Source organism: Sinocyclocheilus anshuiensis, unplaced genomic scaffold (assembly GCF_001515605.1).
Source record: "Sinocyclocheilus anshuiensis isolate Anshui unplaced genomic scaffold, SAMN03320099.WGS_v1.1 scaffold2063, whole genome shotgun sequence".
Lineage (NCBI taxonomy): Eukaryota > Metazoa > Chordata > Actinopteri > Cypriniformes > Cyprinidae > Sinocyclocheilus > Sinocyclocheilus anshuiensis.
Window position 1 is genome coordinate 445,641 of NW_015536681.1, and position 20,830 is coordinate 466,470.

Sequence of the window (20,830 nt, forward strand, 5' to 3'; positions counted from 1 at the left end):
TTGAAGAAGCCTACTTTCTGTAGTCACGTAACAGTAGTTGATGTTCAGTCCTTGCCTGACCCACAACAGTTTTGTAGCTTTAAAGCCTTAGTTGAAGCAAGCACTTCTACGCCACGCGGAAGCAGGTAACAAAGGGGATCCTTCAGCTGAGGATCATCAATCAGCAGAAAGAGACATTCTAAGGAAAGTTCAAATTGACAGTTTTCTCGAGGATTTCGACTGTCTAGTCGCAGGTAAACCAGTACCGTCCTCTAGCCACCTTATAACGTTGGCACCCAAGTATGACAGCACAATGGGGCTCATCCAAGTTGGTGGGAGACTACGCCGCAGTCTACAATTGGATGCAGATGTTGTCCACCCAATTGTTCTAGATCCATCCCACAAAATAACCCAACTTCTCATTCAGGACATAGACAAAGAGCTGCATCACCCTGGTTCGGAACGGGTCTTTGCAGAGCTCCGCCGTAAATATTGATTATATTGATTTTACGCGGCAGAGAGGCAGTTAAACGGCAACAACACTCATGCCCTGATTGTCAAAGGTGGCGAGCTAAACCAACAGTGCCTCAGATGGCAGATCTCCCTCAGGCCAGACTGCAGATATTCAAACCACCATTCTTCTCTACGGGAATGGACTGTTTTGGCCCCTTTACTGTTAAAATAGGTAGACGAGGTGAGAAACGTTGGGGTATCTTGTTTAAATGCCTGACAACCCGTGCTGTCCACATTGACCTCTTAAGTAGCCTTGATAGTGACTCATTTCTGATGGCTCTAAGACGCTTCATATCCCGCCAAGGAAAACCTTCAGAGTTACGGTTGATGAGGTAAATGATTCAGAATGCAGCGGTACGACTGGTCTTCAACGAGCCCAAAAGAGCCCATGTTACACCTCTCTTTATCACCTTGCACTGGCTATGCTTGCATATAGAACAGCCACAGGCTCAGCACCTGCCTACTTCCACTCACTACTACGAATCGACATCCCCTCCAGAAGTCTGAGATCCGCTAGTGAGCGACGCCTCGTGGTACTATCACAGAGAGGCTCAAAATCACTTTCCAGAACATTCTCGTTCACCATTCCTGGCTGGTGGAACGATCTTCCCACCCCTATCCGGAAGGCTGAATCCCTGACAATTTTCAAGCGACAGCTGAAAACCCATCTCTTTCGAAGCTACTTGACTTCATCATCATAAAAAAAAAATAAAAATAAATAAATTCTCTCTTTTATTTATTCCTTCTCTTTCTAGCTTGTCATTTTTTGAACAATGTCTAGAAACTTGGTATTACAAGCACTTCCTGTATCTGTTTGCCTCTTTAAGAAGAATCGCTTTATGTATCCCCCAATTGTAAGTCGCTTTGGATAAAAGCGTCTGCAAAACGTCTAAATGTTAATGTAAATGTACTATCAGATCAAGGCACAAACTTTAAAGGGGGAGAAAGGGAGCTCCAAGAGTCATTCAAAACATTGTGTCCTACCCTGCAGACATCTGCTGCCAAACAGTAAATCCAATTCAGATTCAATCCTCCCAGTAGTCCCCATTTTGGAGGAGTGTGGGAACGTGAGATTAGATCTATCAAGTCTGCCCTGTATGCCACTTTACAAAGGCAGAGCATTACAGAGGAAGTCTTGAACACCGTTCTAATTGAAATAGAAGGAATACTGAATTCGAAACCTATGGGTTACGTATCCACAGACATTGCCGACCCCAACCCAGTGACTCCAAACCTTCTTCTCATGGGGCGGCTAGACCCATCACTCCCGCAAACAGTTTATCATGAAACTGAGCTCTTAAGCCTCCGTAGGTGGAGGCACTCTCAAGTGCTTGCTGATCAGTTCTGTACGCACTTCACAAAGTACCACCTGCCCAACCTACAAACCCGTAGTAAATGGCAGAGGGAGAAGGATCCAGTGCAGCCAGACATGATCGTCATGATTGTGGACCCACAGTTACCTAGAGGTCTCTGGCCAGTAGGCAGGATTACTAATGTTTTCCCTGGTGCTGATGGACGAATCAGAACTGCTGAGGTTAGCATTAAGGACAGAACATATGTCAGACCTGTAGCACGCTTCATTAAGCTACCAGCACTCCCAGACATGGGCACAGTTTCGAGCCCTTCTGAGTAAGCAAATTTGACTGTGCAAATTTGGGGGCGGCTGTTACAAAGGTCTCTGTATTCAGTAATATTGTATTTTACAGTAATACTCTGTATTAGGTAATAGAGCTATATTGGTATGTGTTGGACTATTCAATGACTGTGGACTGTTACTGCCCCCTTGAGGAATTACGGAGTGTGCTAGAATGCGCTGTAAAGTGCATCATAAGAATCATCAGTTGTTGGTATAAATCCGTAGCGTGTGGAGTGCACAAGTTTTCCTCATTTCTAGTGGTGTTTAATCGTGTGCGTGCATCTAAAAGTAAGTTTCTATGTTTATTGATCATATTTAAAGTGTTGTTTATGGGTTAACACCATAATTAAGTTTCACTGAGTTATTTAACTAATATGGCCTATATGGCCGATCAGCCAGCATGCATATACTACCTAATTGCACAATTATAATTGTTTATACGGTTCCTCCTTATTGTTTATATGAAGCGGAAGTATATTTGCCTTTATTAAGTGTATTTAAACAGTATTTATATGATTTGACGACATTGTTGAATACGCTAAGGAATGCTTAGTCATGCTGTTATGCACGAGCTATTCTGTGTGATGTCATTAGTGCAAACGGCCGCGGGTTCGATTCCCGGTCTGACCAAAGTTGAATAACTTATAAATAAGGTATTGAAAGTGAAATATATTATTTCTGGATATGTTCTAATGTTTTTCTAACTATTAATATTGTTAACGTTTGCTATTGTTTGTTGAATTGTTATGCTATGGTGAATATTAAGTACTGATATATACAATTGTTTCTACTTGTCTTGTAGAACCACACAAACACCCACATGTTTGTACATGCTAGTGGAATAAATCTTCTGTGAATCAAGAAGCATCTTTGTTGCGTTTTGACCAGACGTACCACAGTGATTAATTCAACCCGAACCACATTAGTAACTACAGTACAAAGTAGTCAAAAATTGTGTCTGACCCGCTCCATTGCTCCTGGCGTATTGCCGTCCAATTCATTACCACGCCCTTTATGACATTTACAAATTACAAATTTTCTTTCATAATTAACAGATTAAATAAAACAAAACAAATCGCTGGTTATGAACGTAACTGTGGCTCTATGACTAAATGGAAGACTACCAGAGGCAGTGCTAAAAGCACTAGTGGAAAACTCCCCACACTCAAGCTTGACCGAAAATCTAATTACAAAGTTGTCACCTCGTGACGTGCCTTGAACTATAATTACCCCTTAGCAGATCACCTCAATCTCTTAAGCCCCGTTCACACTACAAGCGTCACGCAACAACAAAGCGACACAATTCCATTAATTTCAATGGAGAGCTGGCGATTTCCGGCGACACCGAGGGACAGCGACCGTTGGCGACCGGATGGGGCATGTCCAGCGATGCGACAAAGTTCAGAATCCTTCAACTTTATGCAAATGAAGAGTGACTTTTGGGAGCGACAGCCAGTAGGAAAGAAGACAGTAGAGCTCATGTGATCGTTCTCCTCTCAACCGTAGATAAACATACGCAATGGAAGAAGGCAGGCTCTGTTTCTCATTCATTTTTTTTGTATGTACGGATTTAATTTAGATTATATTTAGTCTTTTGTCTCCAAAATGTTTATACTTAGCAGCAAGAAACCTGATTCGCTGTCAATGCAACCAGTATTGAGAACGCCCACTAGCAACCTCATCGCCAGCCCCTGGCGACATGCAGCGACAAAAGTCACTGCTAGTGTGAATGCAGCTTTAGTTCATTCTCGTAGTACCGAGTGACCAGAGACTTTCAGCACTGCCTCTGGCGGCCTTCCACTTAGTCATAGAACCACAGTTACGTTCGTAACCAGCGTTCTATTTCCTTTCGCTTCAGACCGCCAGAGGCAGTGCTGAAAGCAGTAGTGGAAGACGAATACCTACACAGTCACGAGGGATCCTCCTGCGAAGCATCCGGGCAGACAGAAAGCACTGCAGCACACACTGCTGGCAAGGGAGTCACATTCAATCTGTAAAAACTTGAAAATGTACATGATGAAGCCCAGGTTGCTGCTGCACAAATTTCAGAGAGCAACACCCCTTTGAACGCTGCCCAAGATGTTGCCAAGGCACGTGTAGAGTGACAATGAATAGATGAGGTAGCAGACTTTCTGTAACTGTATACGGTACCCTCTCGAAAGGGTAGTCAAGAGCCACTGATTTGTTGTTATTGATCTCCAATGATTAAATTGACTCTCCATGAAGCAGCCCACTGTCGACATGCGAGCATCAATGCTCCCACAAACGCTTTCCTGTAGAGGTGGGGGGCGACGTTGGGGACCTGGGGGTCGGATGTGAGACTGATCTTTGTGTATTTGTCTTGTATCGGACACAGCCGTTTTTGGATGAGCCAGCACTGGAATGGCCTGAGCCACAATAACCCGAGTGGTACTACTGCTGTTGCTGCTGTGAGCTTCCCCAAGAGAGCCACATAGCGCTGTGTGTGACCCACACAAAGCCTCTTTATAGCTCTCAGAATTTACCCTATTCTTTTTGAAGTCGGGCAAGCAGACATTGTTACAGAGTTTAGAGCAAGGCCTATGTAACTGGTTGACTGCGCTGGAACAAGCTTGCAAGCTCCCAGTTCACAGTGATCCCCAAAGCTGTGATGTGTTCCAGCAGGTGATCTATTACCTGCTGGGGTGATGCTGCACAGACAAGCCAGTCGTCCAGGTATGGTAACACTCTCATGCCAGTCCTCTGGAGTGGTTCCAATGCTGCCTGGATGAACTTCGAAAAAAACTCTTGGTGTCAAAGCCAGGTCAAACGGAAGAACCCTGAACTGAAATATTTGACCCCCTATGGCAAATCGAAGGAACCGCCTGTGCTCTGGTGCAATCCGAATATGAAAATAGGCGTTCTTCAAGTCTATTGTCATGAACCAATCTTGCGGCATGATGGCCTGCAACACATCTGTTGTGCGTAACATTCTGAACGGGAGAAACTTGAGAAAACGATTTAAAGTTTCTTAAATCCAAGATAGGGCGAAACCCGCCATCTTTCTTTGTAACCAGAAAATAAATGGAAAAAAATCTCCCGGGATGAACTTGGGGATCGATGTGTTCTATGGCACCTTTGGGCAACAGCACCTGAACTTCGTGCGCAAGTGCCTGTGCCTGACATGGATCGTGAACTATTTCTGTCTTACGCCGGTGTGAACAGGAGGTCAACAGCGAAACTGTATACGGTACCCTCTCAAAAGGGTAGTCAAGAGCCACTGATTTGTTGTTACTGATCTCCAATGATTCAATTGACCCTCGATTCAATGATTCACTGTCGACATGCGAGCATCAACGCTCCCACAAACGCTTTCCTGTAGAGGTGGGGGGCGACGTTGGGGACCTGGGGGTCGGATGTGAAACTGATGTCCACGTGGTTGAGTCCCACCACGTCTGGGAAGTGAAGGAGGTGGTGGTAGAGTAGTCTGAGAGTTCTGAAGGTGGAAATGTTGAGAAGATCTATAAATGGGTCTTACACCAACATTGTGAAAAGGAGCACCAGAGGATGCTAGAGGAGGCCTGGGTCCTGGGGCAGTCCCCACATGACGGGAGTGAGTTTCAGATACTGACACACGTCGATCCAAGGCTTCCTGTGCAGCTGGTCCAAAAATTCGACCAGGTACCAATGGCAATCTCCGTAAATTGTTCCTACATACCTCCGGCAAAGAGGACTGGGCCAACTAAACTTGCCGTCGAGCTTGTACAAGAGTACCTAAGGCTGTTCCACAGTGATTGGCAATAACACCCATAGTCTGCAATGTAAGTTCAGTTAAGTCTGTCACTAACGGGTCAGATGAAGTTTCCCTCAGAGAGGAGTGTAGAGCCACAAGCATGTGCGCCAAAGAATTAGCAACACGGCCAAGGCTCGCTGTAGTATTGTATGCACGAGACAGTAACTCATCAGTGCGCCTACACTCAACATTGGAGATACAATCATTGGGAGATACAATAAGCGCTGCCACACTAGATTCTATAGGTGGCATGCTACCAAGTCCTACTGTCTCTGGGTCTTGCATTACAGCCAGTGTGCGGGCTAACTGATCTGGACATGTAGCCTTCGTTGAATTTTGTTATGCAGACACCAATACAGATGTAAAGTCATTGCACTGAGGCATTGTAAATGATGTTCTCTGTGCACGACGCAGAAAAATATTCTCAGAACCCACTGCTGGCTGAGGGGGATCTAGATTGATGCAGGCAAGCATAGCTTTTAACGTTCGTTCCAGGGATGCAACAACTGAAGATGACCCACCTGATTTCTCAGACACGGTCTCACTGCCAGAGTGCTGCGATGGATCTGCAGGCAGATTTTCCTCAGCACCCGAAGTAACATCTGGAATGGTTTCAAAAAGTGAGTCAGTGGCAGCCACTGACATCACATCCAAATCCTGTCCTGTATGCATCGTTGGTAAGGGTGTCATACATAACTCAGGCTGAACTTTCTCTTGTACATCTGTATTAGGCTGAGCTGTAGCCAGAAGTGGCAATAACAACTCTACTGCAGAAGACAGCTGATCAACTTTGCGTGCTAAATCAGAAGATTTCGTTTTCTTACACTTCTTTTCACTTTGAGATGCTTGCTTACACTTACGATCAGCTGTGGTGATATTGGATGAAAGTAGCAAACTATCCGAAGCAGATTCTAGACCGGCCAGACGAGCGTGATGCACAGCGAGTGGCATAATGGAGCATTCCGGGCACGGGTCAGTCAGTGCCTTTCTAAGATGATCCCTACTCAGACAAGCAGGACATTGGCGATGTCTATCCATGATATCCATTACATTGGGGCATGTAGAACATTGAAGTGTATCCATGTTAAATCAATACTCACCCTAAAAGTCGATAAATCCGGAACACGTTATTGATTCATGCCGCGATCATACGTGTATACACTCTCAGCCGAGGCAGCCATGGCTTCCGAGTGTATATTGTCACAGAGGCATTCAAACTTGCCGGCATCCAGCAGACTGAAGCCTCTTGCGTGATGCAATCCGTATCTCACGATCGCTGTGCGCCATGAGATGTGTTTAAGTCCAACAATCAGTATACTAAAGCGATGTAATCACGACGAAACGGCTAGCGATATATATATATCCTGAAGATCTCTTCAGTAGCAAGCTGCACAAAATATCGTCACGTTCGATTCAACAAGCGAGAATGAGAAAGAGATCGAGGGTACATGGTAAGGGGTAATTATAGTTCAAGGCACGTCACGAATAACCAAAGTGACAACTTTGTCATTCGATTCTCGGTCAAGCTTGAGCGCGGGGAGTTTTCCACTAGTGCTTTCAGCACTGCATCTGGCGGTCTGGAGCGAAAGGAAATAGAACAAATAATATTTAAACAAATATAAAATCAAAAGTAAATTTTCTTAAATGGCTACAACAAATACATTTTCACCATATTTTAGGAATAAAATGTTGTCATTCAGTGTAAATCAGTGTGAATGATATATGAACAAACCCCTGAGTAAAAGTCTTCAGAATATAGAAAGGATTAAAACTATAATCCTCTATAAAAATCTTTGGTGTAAGAAAGAGAAAAAAAACTCTTTTAAAGACATGGATTTGAATTGAAATCTACAGACACCGATAAAGTGCAATAAAATAAACACTTAAATGTGCAATTTATTTGTTTGTGGTGTGTATGTTTTTGGTTATTTGTGCATGTTTTCGTTCCACTAGTCTGAGCAAAGACTGTTATGGAGCAAAATGGACCAAAATATCAAACTTGAAAATAGTCACCTTTATTAAAATAGATAAAATGCAAATAGATAAAGTGTAATAAAATTGTATTAAATGAAAAAAAAAATACTTTAAATAAATACATAAATGCATACATACATTTTGGATTTTTTTCACTAGTCTGAAAGAAGACATGCTATGGAAACAAAATATACCAAAACCTCAAAATCGAGCAGTGCATGAAAAAACACGGGTTTTGCCCATAGTGTCTTGATTTAAGTAAAATATAATTTCTTAATTTTTATCCTTTCGTTTTAGTGTGAAATGTGACATGGGGATGTCTTTCACGAAACCTGTCCACAATACCACACACACTCACCCTTGTGTCAGCTGTGACGGCGTTATGACTGTTGGGTTCAAGCCCGTGACAGCAGTCAGATTAGCACCACCCAGTCCTGTACCTGCCACCAGCAGCTGCCCTGCCCCCTGTGTGGCCGTTGTTGCTGTGGAAACTGGCTGCGCGGCAGCGGCCACTTCCTGCTTTATGGTGGTGGCGGACAGGCTGAGCAAGTGTGACATCACGGCAGGAGCAGCCGTGGCCACAGCAGGAGCCATGGAGATGACAGATGGTGGGTTAGATATCACCTGACCTAGAGCTCCACCTACAGCACAGAGAAAGTGTCACATGACTCACAAATTCACATTAGGAATATTGAGGAAGGAAAAGCTGTAATGGCAGGAGGGACGCACCACTGAGTGTGAGGTTTGAGATGCTGCTGTTGTTCAGAGAAACCACAGAATTGACCGTCAGTGTGTTTGTGTCGCTGGACACCTGAACACAACCAATCACTCATCAATAATCAATAAGACAACACTTCACATGCAGAAACACTCGCTGCATCCACAGATTACAGCATCATACACAAAACAGCTGAGTTTGCAGTCGGGCTGTGTGATTTTTCTGACAAAAATTGTGATTCTGATTTAAAACGCGATTAAAAAAAATCCCTCAGGTTTGCTGTGCTTGTCTGTAGGACTGCCCCAAAAAGATGATCAAAATGACATTTAATTTCATTTAATGTATCATTATGTATTGTCTTGTTAAATACCAATAAAAACATAAAAAAAAAAAGTTTAATAACCATGTGATAATCACAATAAGCCATATGGTGATTTCGTTTTATTTCGGTTAATCGGGCAGACCTAATTTGACGCTTTCTGACCCAGATGTTCATCACCATTAAATTACTGTCTTAATTACTGTGAAAAGCAGCAGAATAATGTCAGTAATGAACATGAATGAAGAAAGTAAACAGTGTCACATGACTGCAGGATCTGGAGTGACTCTGGTTTATGACATACCGCTGTGGTGGCGCTGCTGTAGATGGTTTTGATGGCTGATCCAGGCGATCCGCCACCGATGCTGGGAGGATTGATCCGCTTCTCTTTCTGTCTGCGGTAAGGTTGCACGATTAATCGCATGCGATATTTAACACGCATCTTGTCAGAAAGCCGGTTCTGTAATCATTGGTAAATCTCCATCACCTGCGGGCTTTCACATTGAGCAGCATTAACTACACAGAGCCGTTGTTCACTGACGAGCTGCGCAAAAAATCGCGCGAATATGAACGTGGTTTAGCGCAGCTCATCAGTGAACAACGGCTCTGTGTAGTTAATGCTGCTCAATGTGAAAGCATGCAGGTGATGGAGATTTACCGCTGATTACAGAACCGGCTTTACTGATAAGAAGCGTTTAAATATCGCATGCGATTAATCGTGCAGCCCTAGTCTGCGGTTACAGAACCAAACGCGTACCACCTCCTTCTCCATGTTGAGCTGATCCGCAATCAGCGTGATCTCCTCTGATGACGGCTTTTGACTCTGCTGCAGATGAGACAGAAAAGCTCAATGTAAACACTTCGTCTCATTAGCGTTCAACACAGATATTAGCTAATTACTATAGTTAACTTTAACTAAAACAAAAAACACAAACCATAAAAAATTAATTAGTTGAAATAAAATTAAATGTTAACTGAGATCAAATATACAAAACATTTATCTCAACTAGCTGCCACTGCAACATTTCTTATTTTAATTTAGTTGAACTTTATGTAATAAAATCTAAAACTAAAATGAAAATGAACAACTTTAAGAAATCAAAAACAAAAAAAAAACCGACAAAAATCACACAACAAAATTACTAAAACTTTATATAAAACAAAAAATGGAGGACTTCTGGTTAGGCGAGATATGGAGTAGGACTTGTTCGTGAAAGGGTCCTGCAGAATTTCAATATTTTTCCAGATGAGACAGAAACGCTCTATGTAAACGCTTCGTCTAATTTCATTTAATAGAGATATCAGCTAAGCCCCGCCTCCAAAACGTCAATCACCATTCCTACCTTAGCAGCTATTGCTATCCGCAGGTGCTTGTTCTTTTGGATAGTTTTACATGTAATTTTATGGAAATTATCCAAAAAACGCAGTAAAACTTTGTTGTGGTAATTTATTGCAGTGTAAATCAGTGTTTCTCAACTTGTGGGTCGCAAGTCCGTTCTGAGTGGGTCACGGAGTGTACAGGCAAAGAAACAACATCAACAACAAAAAACGTAATTCTAAATGTTTTTCTGATGCGAGAATTTTATTTTGAAATATGTGCGTGAAAGCTGTTGACACTTTTTTTGCAGTTTAAATAAAGACTGCCTGAGAAAAACGTGCTGTCCCGATTCAGTATCTGCGGTCAGATGAGATGTCAGGCTTCATGTCAGGCTCATTATTCTATCGTTATTTTGTTAACTTATGAAATAAAAAGTTTCTCACCTCAGAAAAATGAACTATCCTGTCCTGTCAGACATTATACTATGCTTGTAGCATGCGCAGATGTGGCGGTGCACGCTGTATATCATTTCACTAAAGCGCAAAAGAAACTATGAGCATGCAACGTGTGAAATAAAAGTAAAGTACCAATAAATCACATAACTGGTACTTCGTGTGTTAGCTGGGAAATATTTGCATGAAGGTATGATATTTTTTTAAAACAAATTATATATATACATATATATATATATCATAAAGTGGGTCGCGGCTTGATGACTATGGGAAAATGTGGGTCCCATGGCCAAACCAGTTGAGAAGCACTGGTGTAAATGACTGTCACAGTCAATAACATTTCACTGGCAAACACAAATCTGCAGCTCACTGCTATGGGATGTTGTTTCTGGTTAACAACAGTAACTAGGAGGGGCAGAGCTCAATGTGTGTGATACAGTGGTGAATGTTGAGCTCTGCTGCCCTCTAGCGGTCAGGAGACACGCTCACCTCCAGGAAGCTCTTCTCTAAGGCCAGACGGATGCTGGTTTCAATGCTTGTCCGCTTCTTACGCCGCCGGTTCAGACTCTCACAGAGACCCGGGGACATTTCATTCTGACTCGACACCACACAATCAGCAGACATGTTCTCTGAGGAAGAGCAGAGATGCTCATGAAAAACACTGATAGATGATCTCAAATAGATGTAGGGCTGTGCAATACTGTTTTTTTTTCTTTCTGGGATTTTGCCAATAACGATAAGTAGCCCATGTGTTTTTGTGCTGGTTTAGACCTGTTGGGTTCAGCTGACTCACAAAGTTTTTCATATTAGCAGTGACAGATATTAAGGGTTTCATTAAGCAGTGCTATTTGGCAATTGAATTTGATTTCTACTGTAGTGTCATTTTTAGCTAGTTGCCATGGCAACATTTCTTATTTTAATTTTGTTTAACTTTATGCACTAAAATAACTTAAATCTAAAATGAAAATTAACAACTTAAAATCAAAAACTAAAAAAAAGTCAAGTCACCTTTATTTGTATAGCGCTTTATACAATACTGGTTGTGTCAAAGCAGCTTTACAGTGTAAAACAGGAAAATAGATTGTCAATAATGCAAAAAGACAATAACAGAGTAATTTTTCCAGTAAAAGTCAGTTCATTGATGATTCAGTGATGTCATCATCCAGTTTAGCTCTCTTCCAATAGTGTCTGTGCAATCAGTCAAGTAGGACATGTTCGCGAAAGGGTCCTTCAGAATTCCAATATTTTTGGCATTTATGCACATTTCTACTTATTATCTACAAGTCTGAGTGCCTACAGTTAATTGTATCTATCAGTGATAATTTTTTTCTCATCTTGTGTAACGAAGCTCAAAACTAAAGCCAGAAAGAGAGAAGCGTCTCGCTCACCTGCAGTGGACATCAAACCCGGCCCACATCCAGATGTGACGTCAGAAGCCATGCTCACGCCCAACTATGTCACACTCATTAACTTTGAAACAGGAAGAAGCATCGAGAAGACTATAGCCTTGTCCAAATACCCACACTTGCGGTCTTTGCACTTGTCTCAAGTGGCCAAGACCGCAAGTGTTGGTATTTGGACAAGGGGTATGGCATTATTTTCTTCTTCTTCTTCTTGGCTTTTAATGGCGGCTGGCAACCAGCGTAATTAGGTGCATTACCGCCACCTTCTGCTCCGGAGTGTGGAACAGAGAGTTACATTCTATTTATTAATCCCGTCTTTTTAAGAAAATTAAAGAAAGCTTTGCTATTTATTTCACTTGCCCATTTTATTAAAGATTTAAAATGTACCACCTGAATTCCATTCTTCTTGATTTCAACTATCATATTACTTCTTTCTTCCTCATATTCCTTACATTCAAGAATTACATGGGTTACTGTTTCTTCTACTTTGCATTGTTCACATAGTCCATTTGGATGTTTCCCTAATATTTTGAGTGTACTATTAAGATTGGAATGTCCCAACAATATTCTATTATAGACAACCTATTCTTTCCTTGTTTTACCAATATGTCTTATTTTTTGACTTACTTTGTTAATTAAACTGTAGAATAATCTACCCTTTTCGTTTTTGTCCCACTTTATTTGCCATTCTGCACAATATTCTATTATAGACAACCTATTCTTTCCTTGTTTTACCAATATGTCTTATTTTTTACTTACTTTGTTAATTGAATTGTAGAGAAATCTACCCTTTTCGTTGTTGTCCCACTTTATTTACCATTCTGCAATAACCTTTTTCCAGATTAAAACCTTAATTTCAGACTTGCTTAGAGGAACTTGTAATTCTATTTCTTCTCTCTGCAAAGCTTGTTTTGCTAACTTATCTACGTCCTCATTTCCCTTTACACCTACGTGTGATGGAACCCAAATAAAACTGATTAAAATATCATTCTGAACCAATCTTGAATATATCTGTAAAATACTAAAAAGAATATCTTGATGACTGGATTTAAAAGACCTTAGACTTTTTAAAACTGAGAGTGAATCAGAACAAATTAAAACCTTTCCAGGTTTATAATCCTCTACCCACTGCAAGGAGTATTGCTATCATTTCAACAGTATATACTGCCAAATGATTGGATGTTCGCGTTATACTACTCATTGCCCAGTCAGGAACTAAAAAAGCAGCTCCAGTTGTTTCACGCTCTGGATCTTTTGAACCATCTGTAAATATTTGTAAGTATTGAGGATATTGTGTTCTAAAATGTTCAGAGAATGCTGAAGACATGTCTACTTCTCTTTCTGCTTTTTTAATTTCCAACAAATGTAAATCTATATGGGGAGTTATATAATTCCATGGTTCATTTTCAGGAATCACAACTGTTGGGCTCATCTTAAACCGATTTACCTCCATTTCTTCTACATATGCTTCACTACTCCATCCAAAACTTTTTCTACTCAACTTATTTTGTTCCCAACACTTCATTAAAACCATTTTTGTAGGATGATCATCTTTATGACCCTTGAGGTTAGCCCAGTAATTGATCATTAATTGTTTCCTTCTCATTTCCAGAGGAATCTCTCCTAACAGGACTTGTAAAGAAGGAATGGGTGTCGTTTTTACCGCTTCACAACACTGTCTCAAAGCTTGGGTTTGTATTTTATCCAGTTTTTCCAACAGGGTTTTTGAAGCCTAACCATATACCACACTGCCATAATCAAACACAGATCTGATCAGTGCCACATAAATAGTTTTTAATGACGAAAAACTTGCCCCCATGCCACTCCACTTACACATCTCATGTTTAATACTGTGACGAGAGGAGCGGGGCCGAGAGCCGTGGGAACGGAGCGAGGCCGGTGGAGTAAATGCTAATGCACGACACCTGCGCCACTCACCGGTCTCGAGTCCTTGGAGGAGAGAGGACCAGGCCTGGACTTTATTTTGTGTTTTGTCGCCTCTCGGACGACTGCCGCACACAAAACACAAAATAAATTCCAGGCCTGGTCCTCTCTCCTCCAACACTGTCCTCCTTTTATCCTTCCGGAGCTCCTCCGCGGGACTCAAGACCGGTGAGTGGCACAGTTGTTGCGCATTAGCATTTACTCCACCAGCCTCGCTCCGTTCCCACGGCTCTTGGCCCCGCCCCTCTAGTCACATTCTGGTTTTATCTATCAAAATAAATACCTACAAATTTTAAAACACTAACTCTCTCTAAGGACCTCTCGTACATCTTCAAGTTTATTTCTGGTATAATTCTTTTCCTAGAGAAAATTATAGTCTTAGTCTTTTCTACTGAAAATTTAAATCCCCAATCACCTGCCCATTCTTCTACCCGTCGAATTGCTTCTTGCATCCTTCCATTAATATACAAAATATTCCTTCCCCTTTTCCATAGAGCTCCATCATCAGCGAAAAGAGATCGACCTACATCTTGCTGTACTTGATTAAATACATCATTAATCATTATGGAAAAAATTAATGGACTTATAACACTCCCTTGTGGAGTTCCATTTTCTATCTCACATCTGTTTGACAATTCATTTCCAATTCTCACCTGTATACTTCTGTACGCCATAAAATCTTTAATCCAATTGTAAATTCTTCCATCTATATTCATCATTTTCAGTTCTATCAAAAGTCCCTCCCTCCACATTATATCATATGCTTTCTCAACATCAAAAAATACTGCAATTACTGATTCTTTATTTACCTGAGCTTTTCTAATTTCATTTTCCAAACATACAACAGGGTCCATTGTTCCTCTTCCTTTTCTAAAACCACTTTGATATTTAGTTAATATTCCTCTCTTTTCCAATAAATATGTAAAATGGTCTGTAACCATCCTTTCCATTAATTTACATATATTTGAAGTATGAGCTATTGGCCTATAATTAGATGGTTTAGAAGGATCTTTGCCATGCTTATTGGAATTATTATAGCTTCTTTCCAAGCATTTGGTAATCTTCCTTCCTCCCATACTCTATTATACAAGTCTAAAATGTTTCCTATAGCCCCATCTTTAAGATGTTTCAACATTATATTTGTGATCTGATCTTTTCCTGGAGACGACAGTGTATTATTTAAATTACTAATTGCCCTTTTCAGTTCATCTAGAGTAAACAGGAGGTTAACTGACTGATCTTCTATTCCCCCATTATTTCCTAGATCTTCTAGATGTTGTCTCTTTGTTATTTCCCTCCTCCTCCTTCCTTCTTCACTAAAGTTCCCTGACCCATGAAACATTATATTTGTGATCTGATCTTTTCCTGGAGACGACAGTGTATTTTTCAGCTCTTTTCAGTTCATCTAGAGTAAACGGGAGGTTAACTGACTGATCTTCTATTCCCCCATTTCTTTCTAGATCTTCTAGATGTTGTCTCTTTGTTATTTCCCTCCTCCTCCTTCCTTCTTCACTAAAGTTCCCTGACCCATGAATCTGTACAAATGTTTTTACCAACATTTCTGCTTTGTCCTTGTCTGTTACCGCTATTTCCCTTTCTGCATCTAATACTGGATATACCCACTCTCTTTTATTGCCTCCCATTTTTTTTTATCATACTCCACACGTCACCCACTGGCATTGTTCTCCCAATCTCACTACAAAAGCTTTGCCAGCTATCTCTTTTAGCTTGCCTTATAGTTCTTCTTACCACTGCTTGAGCTTTCTTGTATAATATTAAATGATTATAATTATGCGTTCTTTTAAGAAGTTTAAAAGCCTTATTTCTAGCTCTCACAGCTTTACCACACTCATCTGTCCACCATGGAACCGCTTTCCTTGTCATTTTTCCTTTACTTTTTGGGATTGTTTCCGACGCTGCTTCAAGCAGTATGGCACAAATGTTATCATTTAAGTTGTTAATTTCTTGCTTTGAGTCAATTACTTCTAACCTTTCCTCACAAATTTCTTCAAATTTAGCCCAGTTTGCTTTTTCAAATACCCATCTTTCTTTTCCTTGTGCTGATGATCTCTCCATCTCTATATCCAAAGTTGTAAATATTGGATAGTGATCACTCCCAATGTTAGATTCCTCCCAAACCTCCCAATTACACTTACTAGCTAAATTATTAGAAACCAATGTCAAATCCAACACAGACTCCATCCCTGTTCGAGAATCTATCCTTGTCCCCCTGCCATCATTCAAACAAACCAGCTCTCTTTCCTCTATTAAATCCTCTACCACTTGTCCGTTAGCATTTATACTTTTCCCTCCCCATAATGTATTGTGTGCATTTAAATCCCCACACCATATTACTCTACCACTATCTTGGCCATGCACTTCCTTCAACTTATCTAAAGCCAGGTTTTTACATGGATTATAATAGTTTATAATAACTATTTCCTGTCCTCTCCCCCATAACCCCACAGAAATATATTCTTGGTCTTTCCCTTTTCCCAGCACCCTATATTGTATTCCTTGTTTAATAAATGTTGCACACCCTCCACCATTCCCTTCTTCCCTATCATGACGTACTACATTATATCCCTGTAAAACATAATCCAAACGACATTTCAACCAAGTTTCCTGAACACAAATTACATCCGGTTTTATATAACATTCCTCAATAAAATGCTTGAACTCCTGACCATTTGCTATCAGGGATCTAGCATTCCACTGAAAAACCTTCATAGATATGTATTACCCATTTGTATCCTGACTTGACCTTATCTGAAGTTCATCCCTAACTTCTTCCCAGGTCAAGTCCACCAATCCAAGATGACGTATTGCTGCTATTACAACTACCTGTATTTTTTGAGTTTTTGATTCAATCCCTGCTGTACTATTAATAACTCCAGCAATAAATGTCACCAATTTTTTCTTTTCAACTATCATATAATCTTCTGAAACGTCTTTGTTTCCTCTAACTGTATCCCCTGTCTGAACACTTTGCTTTGTATTTTGGTCTCTAACCAGTTTTGCTGCCTCAGCATAAGTTAACTTCTCCTCCACTCTCCTTTTCTGAATCACCATCTCCATCTTTAACACTTCACATCCTCTAAAGGCTGCACTGTGACCCTCACCACAATTGCAACACTTTGGTTTTACTCCCTCCTCACACTTGCCATATTCATGCTTTCCCCCGCATCGCGCACATCTACACTGTTCTCTACATCTTGTAGCAACATGCCCAAATCTTTGGCAATTAAAACATCTCATTGGTCCCGGTATAAACTCTCTTACGATATAACTCATTACCCCCAACATCACTCTTTTTGGAATTTCCTCCCCTATGAATTCTATCACTACTGTTTCAGTGTCCTTCCTAATCCCTTCAACAACTGCCTTTAGCCTATAAGCATTCACTACTTTTCCTCCCTTTAGATTACCTTTAAATTCTTCCATGCCTATGTTAAGAGGAACACCGAAAACAATCCCTTTTTGACCCCTAGCTTTACTTCTAGTTCCAACTCTGTTTGTGCTGACAACTTTAATCCCTCCTATTTCCTTTACTTTGAGAGCTTTATTTGCCTGTTCTTCATTATTACATCCAACTAGCAAATTTCCATCAGAGAGTACTTTAGCAAACCCAACATTTCCTATTTCCCTATTTATGATCTTTGTCAGTTTTAACGGATTAATTTTGCTTACCCCTAACTGCTCCCCAAATCTCACAATGCACTTAATGCTATCCCCACTCTTTTCGTCAGATTCATCAACATCACTCCTTTTCTTCCGTTTTTCTCCTCGACTATTTCTAACTTCACTCCACCGGTTCCCTAAATTTCCACCATTCTCCTCTTCACTTCCTACATCCATACTTCCTTCACTATCCCCCCACTCAAACCTCTCTGATCCATTCGCGGAGCAGTTGTGCCTCGGTTTAAAAGCCTTATTTCTAGCTCTCACAGCTCTCTAATCTTTCCTCACAAATGTCTTCAAATTTTGCTCAGTTTGCTTTTTCAGATACCCATCTTCCTCTTCCTTGTGCTGATGTTCTCTCCATCTCTATATCCAAAGTTGTAAATATTGGATAGTTATCACTCCCAATGCTAGATTCCTCCCAAACCTCCCAATCACATTTACTAGCTAAATTATTAGAAGCCAATGTCAAATCCAACACAGATTCCATCCCTGTACGAGGATCTATCCTTGTACCCCTGCCATCATTCAAACAAACCAGCTCTCTTTCCTCTATTAAATCCTCTACCACTTGTCCTTTAGTGTTTATACTTTTCCCTCCCCATAATGTATTGTGTGCATTTAAATCCCCACACCATATTACTCTACCTCTATCTTGGCCATGCACTTCCTTCAATTGATCTAAAGCCAGGTTTTTACATGGATTATAATAGTTTATAATAACTATTTCCTGTCCTCTCCCCCATAACCCCACAGAAATATATTCTTGGTCTTTCCCTTTTCCCAGCACCCTATATTGTATTCCTTGTTTAATAAATGTTGCACACCCTCCACCATTCCCTTCTTCCCTATCATGACGTACTACATTATATCCCTGTAAAACATAATCCAAACGACATTTCAACCAAGTTTCCTGAACACAAATTACATCCGGTTTTATATAACATTCCTCAATAAAATGCTTGAACTCCTGACCATTTGCTATCAGGGATCTAGCATTCCACTGAAAAAACATCATAGGTATTACCCATTTGTATCCTGACTTGACCTTATCTGAAGTTCATCCCTAACTTCTTCCCAGGTCAAGTCCACCAATCCAAGATGACGTATTGCTGCTATTACAACTACCTGTATTTTTTGAGTTTTTGATTCAATCCCTGCTGTACTATTAATAACTCCAGCAATAAATGTCACCAATTTTTTCTTTTCAACTATCATATAATCTTCTGAAACGTCTTTGTTTCCTCTAACTGCATCCCCTGGCTGAACACTTTGCTTTGTATTTTGGTCTCTAACCAGTTTTGCTGCCTCGGCATAAGTTAACTTCTCCTCCACTCTCCTTGTCTGAATCACCATCGCCATCTTTAACACTTCACATCCTCTAAAGGCTGCACTGTGACCCTCACCACAATTACAACACTTTGGGTTTTACTCCCTCCTCACACTTGCCATATTCATGATTTTCTCCGCATTTAGCACATCTACACTGTTCTCTACATCTTGTAGCAACATGCCCAAATCTTTGGCAATTAAAACATCTCATTGGTCCCGGTATAAACTCTCTTACGATATAACTCATTACCCCCAACATCACTCTTTTTGGAATTTCCTCCCCTATGAATTCTATCACTACTGTTTCAGTGTCCTTCCTAATCCCTTCAACAACTGCCTTTAGCCTATAAGCATTCACTACTTTTCCTCCCTTTAGATTACCTTTAAATTCTTCCATGCCTATGTTAAGAGGAACACCGAAAATAATCCCTTTTTGACCCCTAGCTTTACTTTTAGTTCCAACTCTGTTTGTGCTGACAACTTTAATCCCTTCTATTTCCTTTACTTTGAGAGCTTTGTTTGCCTGTTCTTCATTATTACATCCAACTAACAAATTTCCATCAGAGAGTACTTTAGCAAACCCAACATTTCCTATTTCCCTATTTATGATCTTTGTCAGTTTTAACGGATTAATTTTGCTTATATTCCTTTCGTCAGATTCATTAACATCACTCCTTTTCTTCCGTTTTTCTCCTCGACTATTTCTAAATTCACTCCACCGGTTCCCTAAATATCCACCATTCTCCTCTTCACTTCCTACATCCATACTTCCATAAAAAAATTAAAAAGTAAATAAAAAAATCTATGGTTTGCATCCCGGTGTAATTTCAAAAGTATTTGTGATATTATATATTTCTGCTTGATAGAAATGCCATCAATAAATTCACAAGGATTGTACTGTGGTACACGTAATCTTTTGTTGCTAATGTTGTTACGTTATCAACTAATGTTAACACTAATCAAGTTAATGTACCGTTAACTGTTGAGCCAAAGTTTCACCTAAAATGCAATTATCTCCACGATAGCTAGGTTAAAATGTTTTGAGCCATCGTGAAGATACCAAGACTTGAAAGACAGAAATGGAGAGAAAAAAAACCTTGGGAGAAAGATAATGATAGATTCTCATATGTTCACGTCTCATTTCTTTACAGAGGATGATTCTATATTATTTTAATGTTCCACTAAATTAAAGCTCCGTTCACACTGCCAGCGACACACAGCGACAAAGCGACATGCTCCGATTCATTTTCAATGGAGAGCTGGCGACTTCCGGCGACACGAGCGACAGTGACCGTTGGCGGCAGAATGTGGGCGTGTCAAGCGATGCGAGTCAAACGACAAAAGTTAAGAAATGTTTAACTTTATGCAAATGAACAGCAAATTTCGCGAGCGACAACCAATAGGAGTGAAGAATCTGTCAGTGGTGCTCACACGTCACCGCCTCGAGTGCAGGCAAGACAGAACAGATTTCCAGAGCGATTTCACTGTTTTATATGATTTGACTGTAACCACATACATGGATATAAAAAAATTATTTGTAGAAAAGAAACTGTTGGCTGTCTAAGTGAGTTTGATTCATACATTGATGGTTCGAGTTGTTAATTTTATGATGCAGTGAGCAGTTAATGATTTAATGCATGAGCACTGCTGTAGTTTATATAACAACACTCTCCAACAGCAGAATGGTACTTTTATTTCTTTTAAGTCTAATTTCTAGTCATATTAGAATGATATCTTAGTTTTACCGGCAATATACAGGTGCATCTCAATAAATTAGAATGTCGTGGAAAAGTTCATTTATTTCAGTAAT

The 20,830-nt window shown here is 40.5% G+C and overlaps 1 protein-coding gene across 1 annotated transcript in view; it reads right to left on the reverse strand.

Moving 5' to 3' along the window:
• Positions 1 to 20,830, reverse strand: part of LOC107654677 (POU domain, class 2, transcription factor 1-like) — a 38,057-nt gene that overhangs the window by 6,604 nt on the left and 10,623 nt on the right. The window contains exons 6-10 of the mRNA XM_016441863.1: positions 11,150 to 11,289; positions 9,616 to 9,716; positions 9,195 to 9,285; positions 8,583 to 8,664; positions 8,212 to 8,494 (exon numbers count right to left, since the gene is read on the reverse strand). Coding sequence (XP_016297349.1) covers positions 8,212 to 8,494; positions 8,583 to 8,664; positions 9,195 to 9,285; positions 9,616 to 9,716; positions 11,150 to 11,289 — 697 coding nt within the window. The remainder of the gene's footprint in view (positions 1 to 8,211; positions 8,495 to 8,582; positions 8,665 to 9,194; positions 9,286 to 9,615; positions 9,717 to 11,149; positions 11,290 to 20,830) is intronic.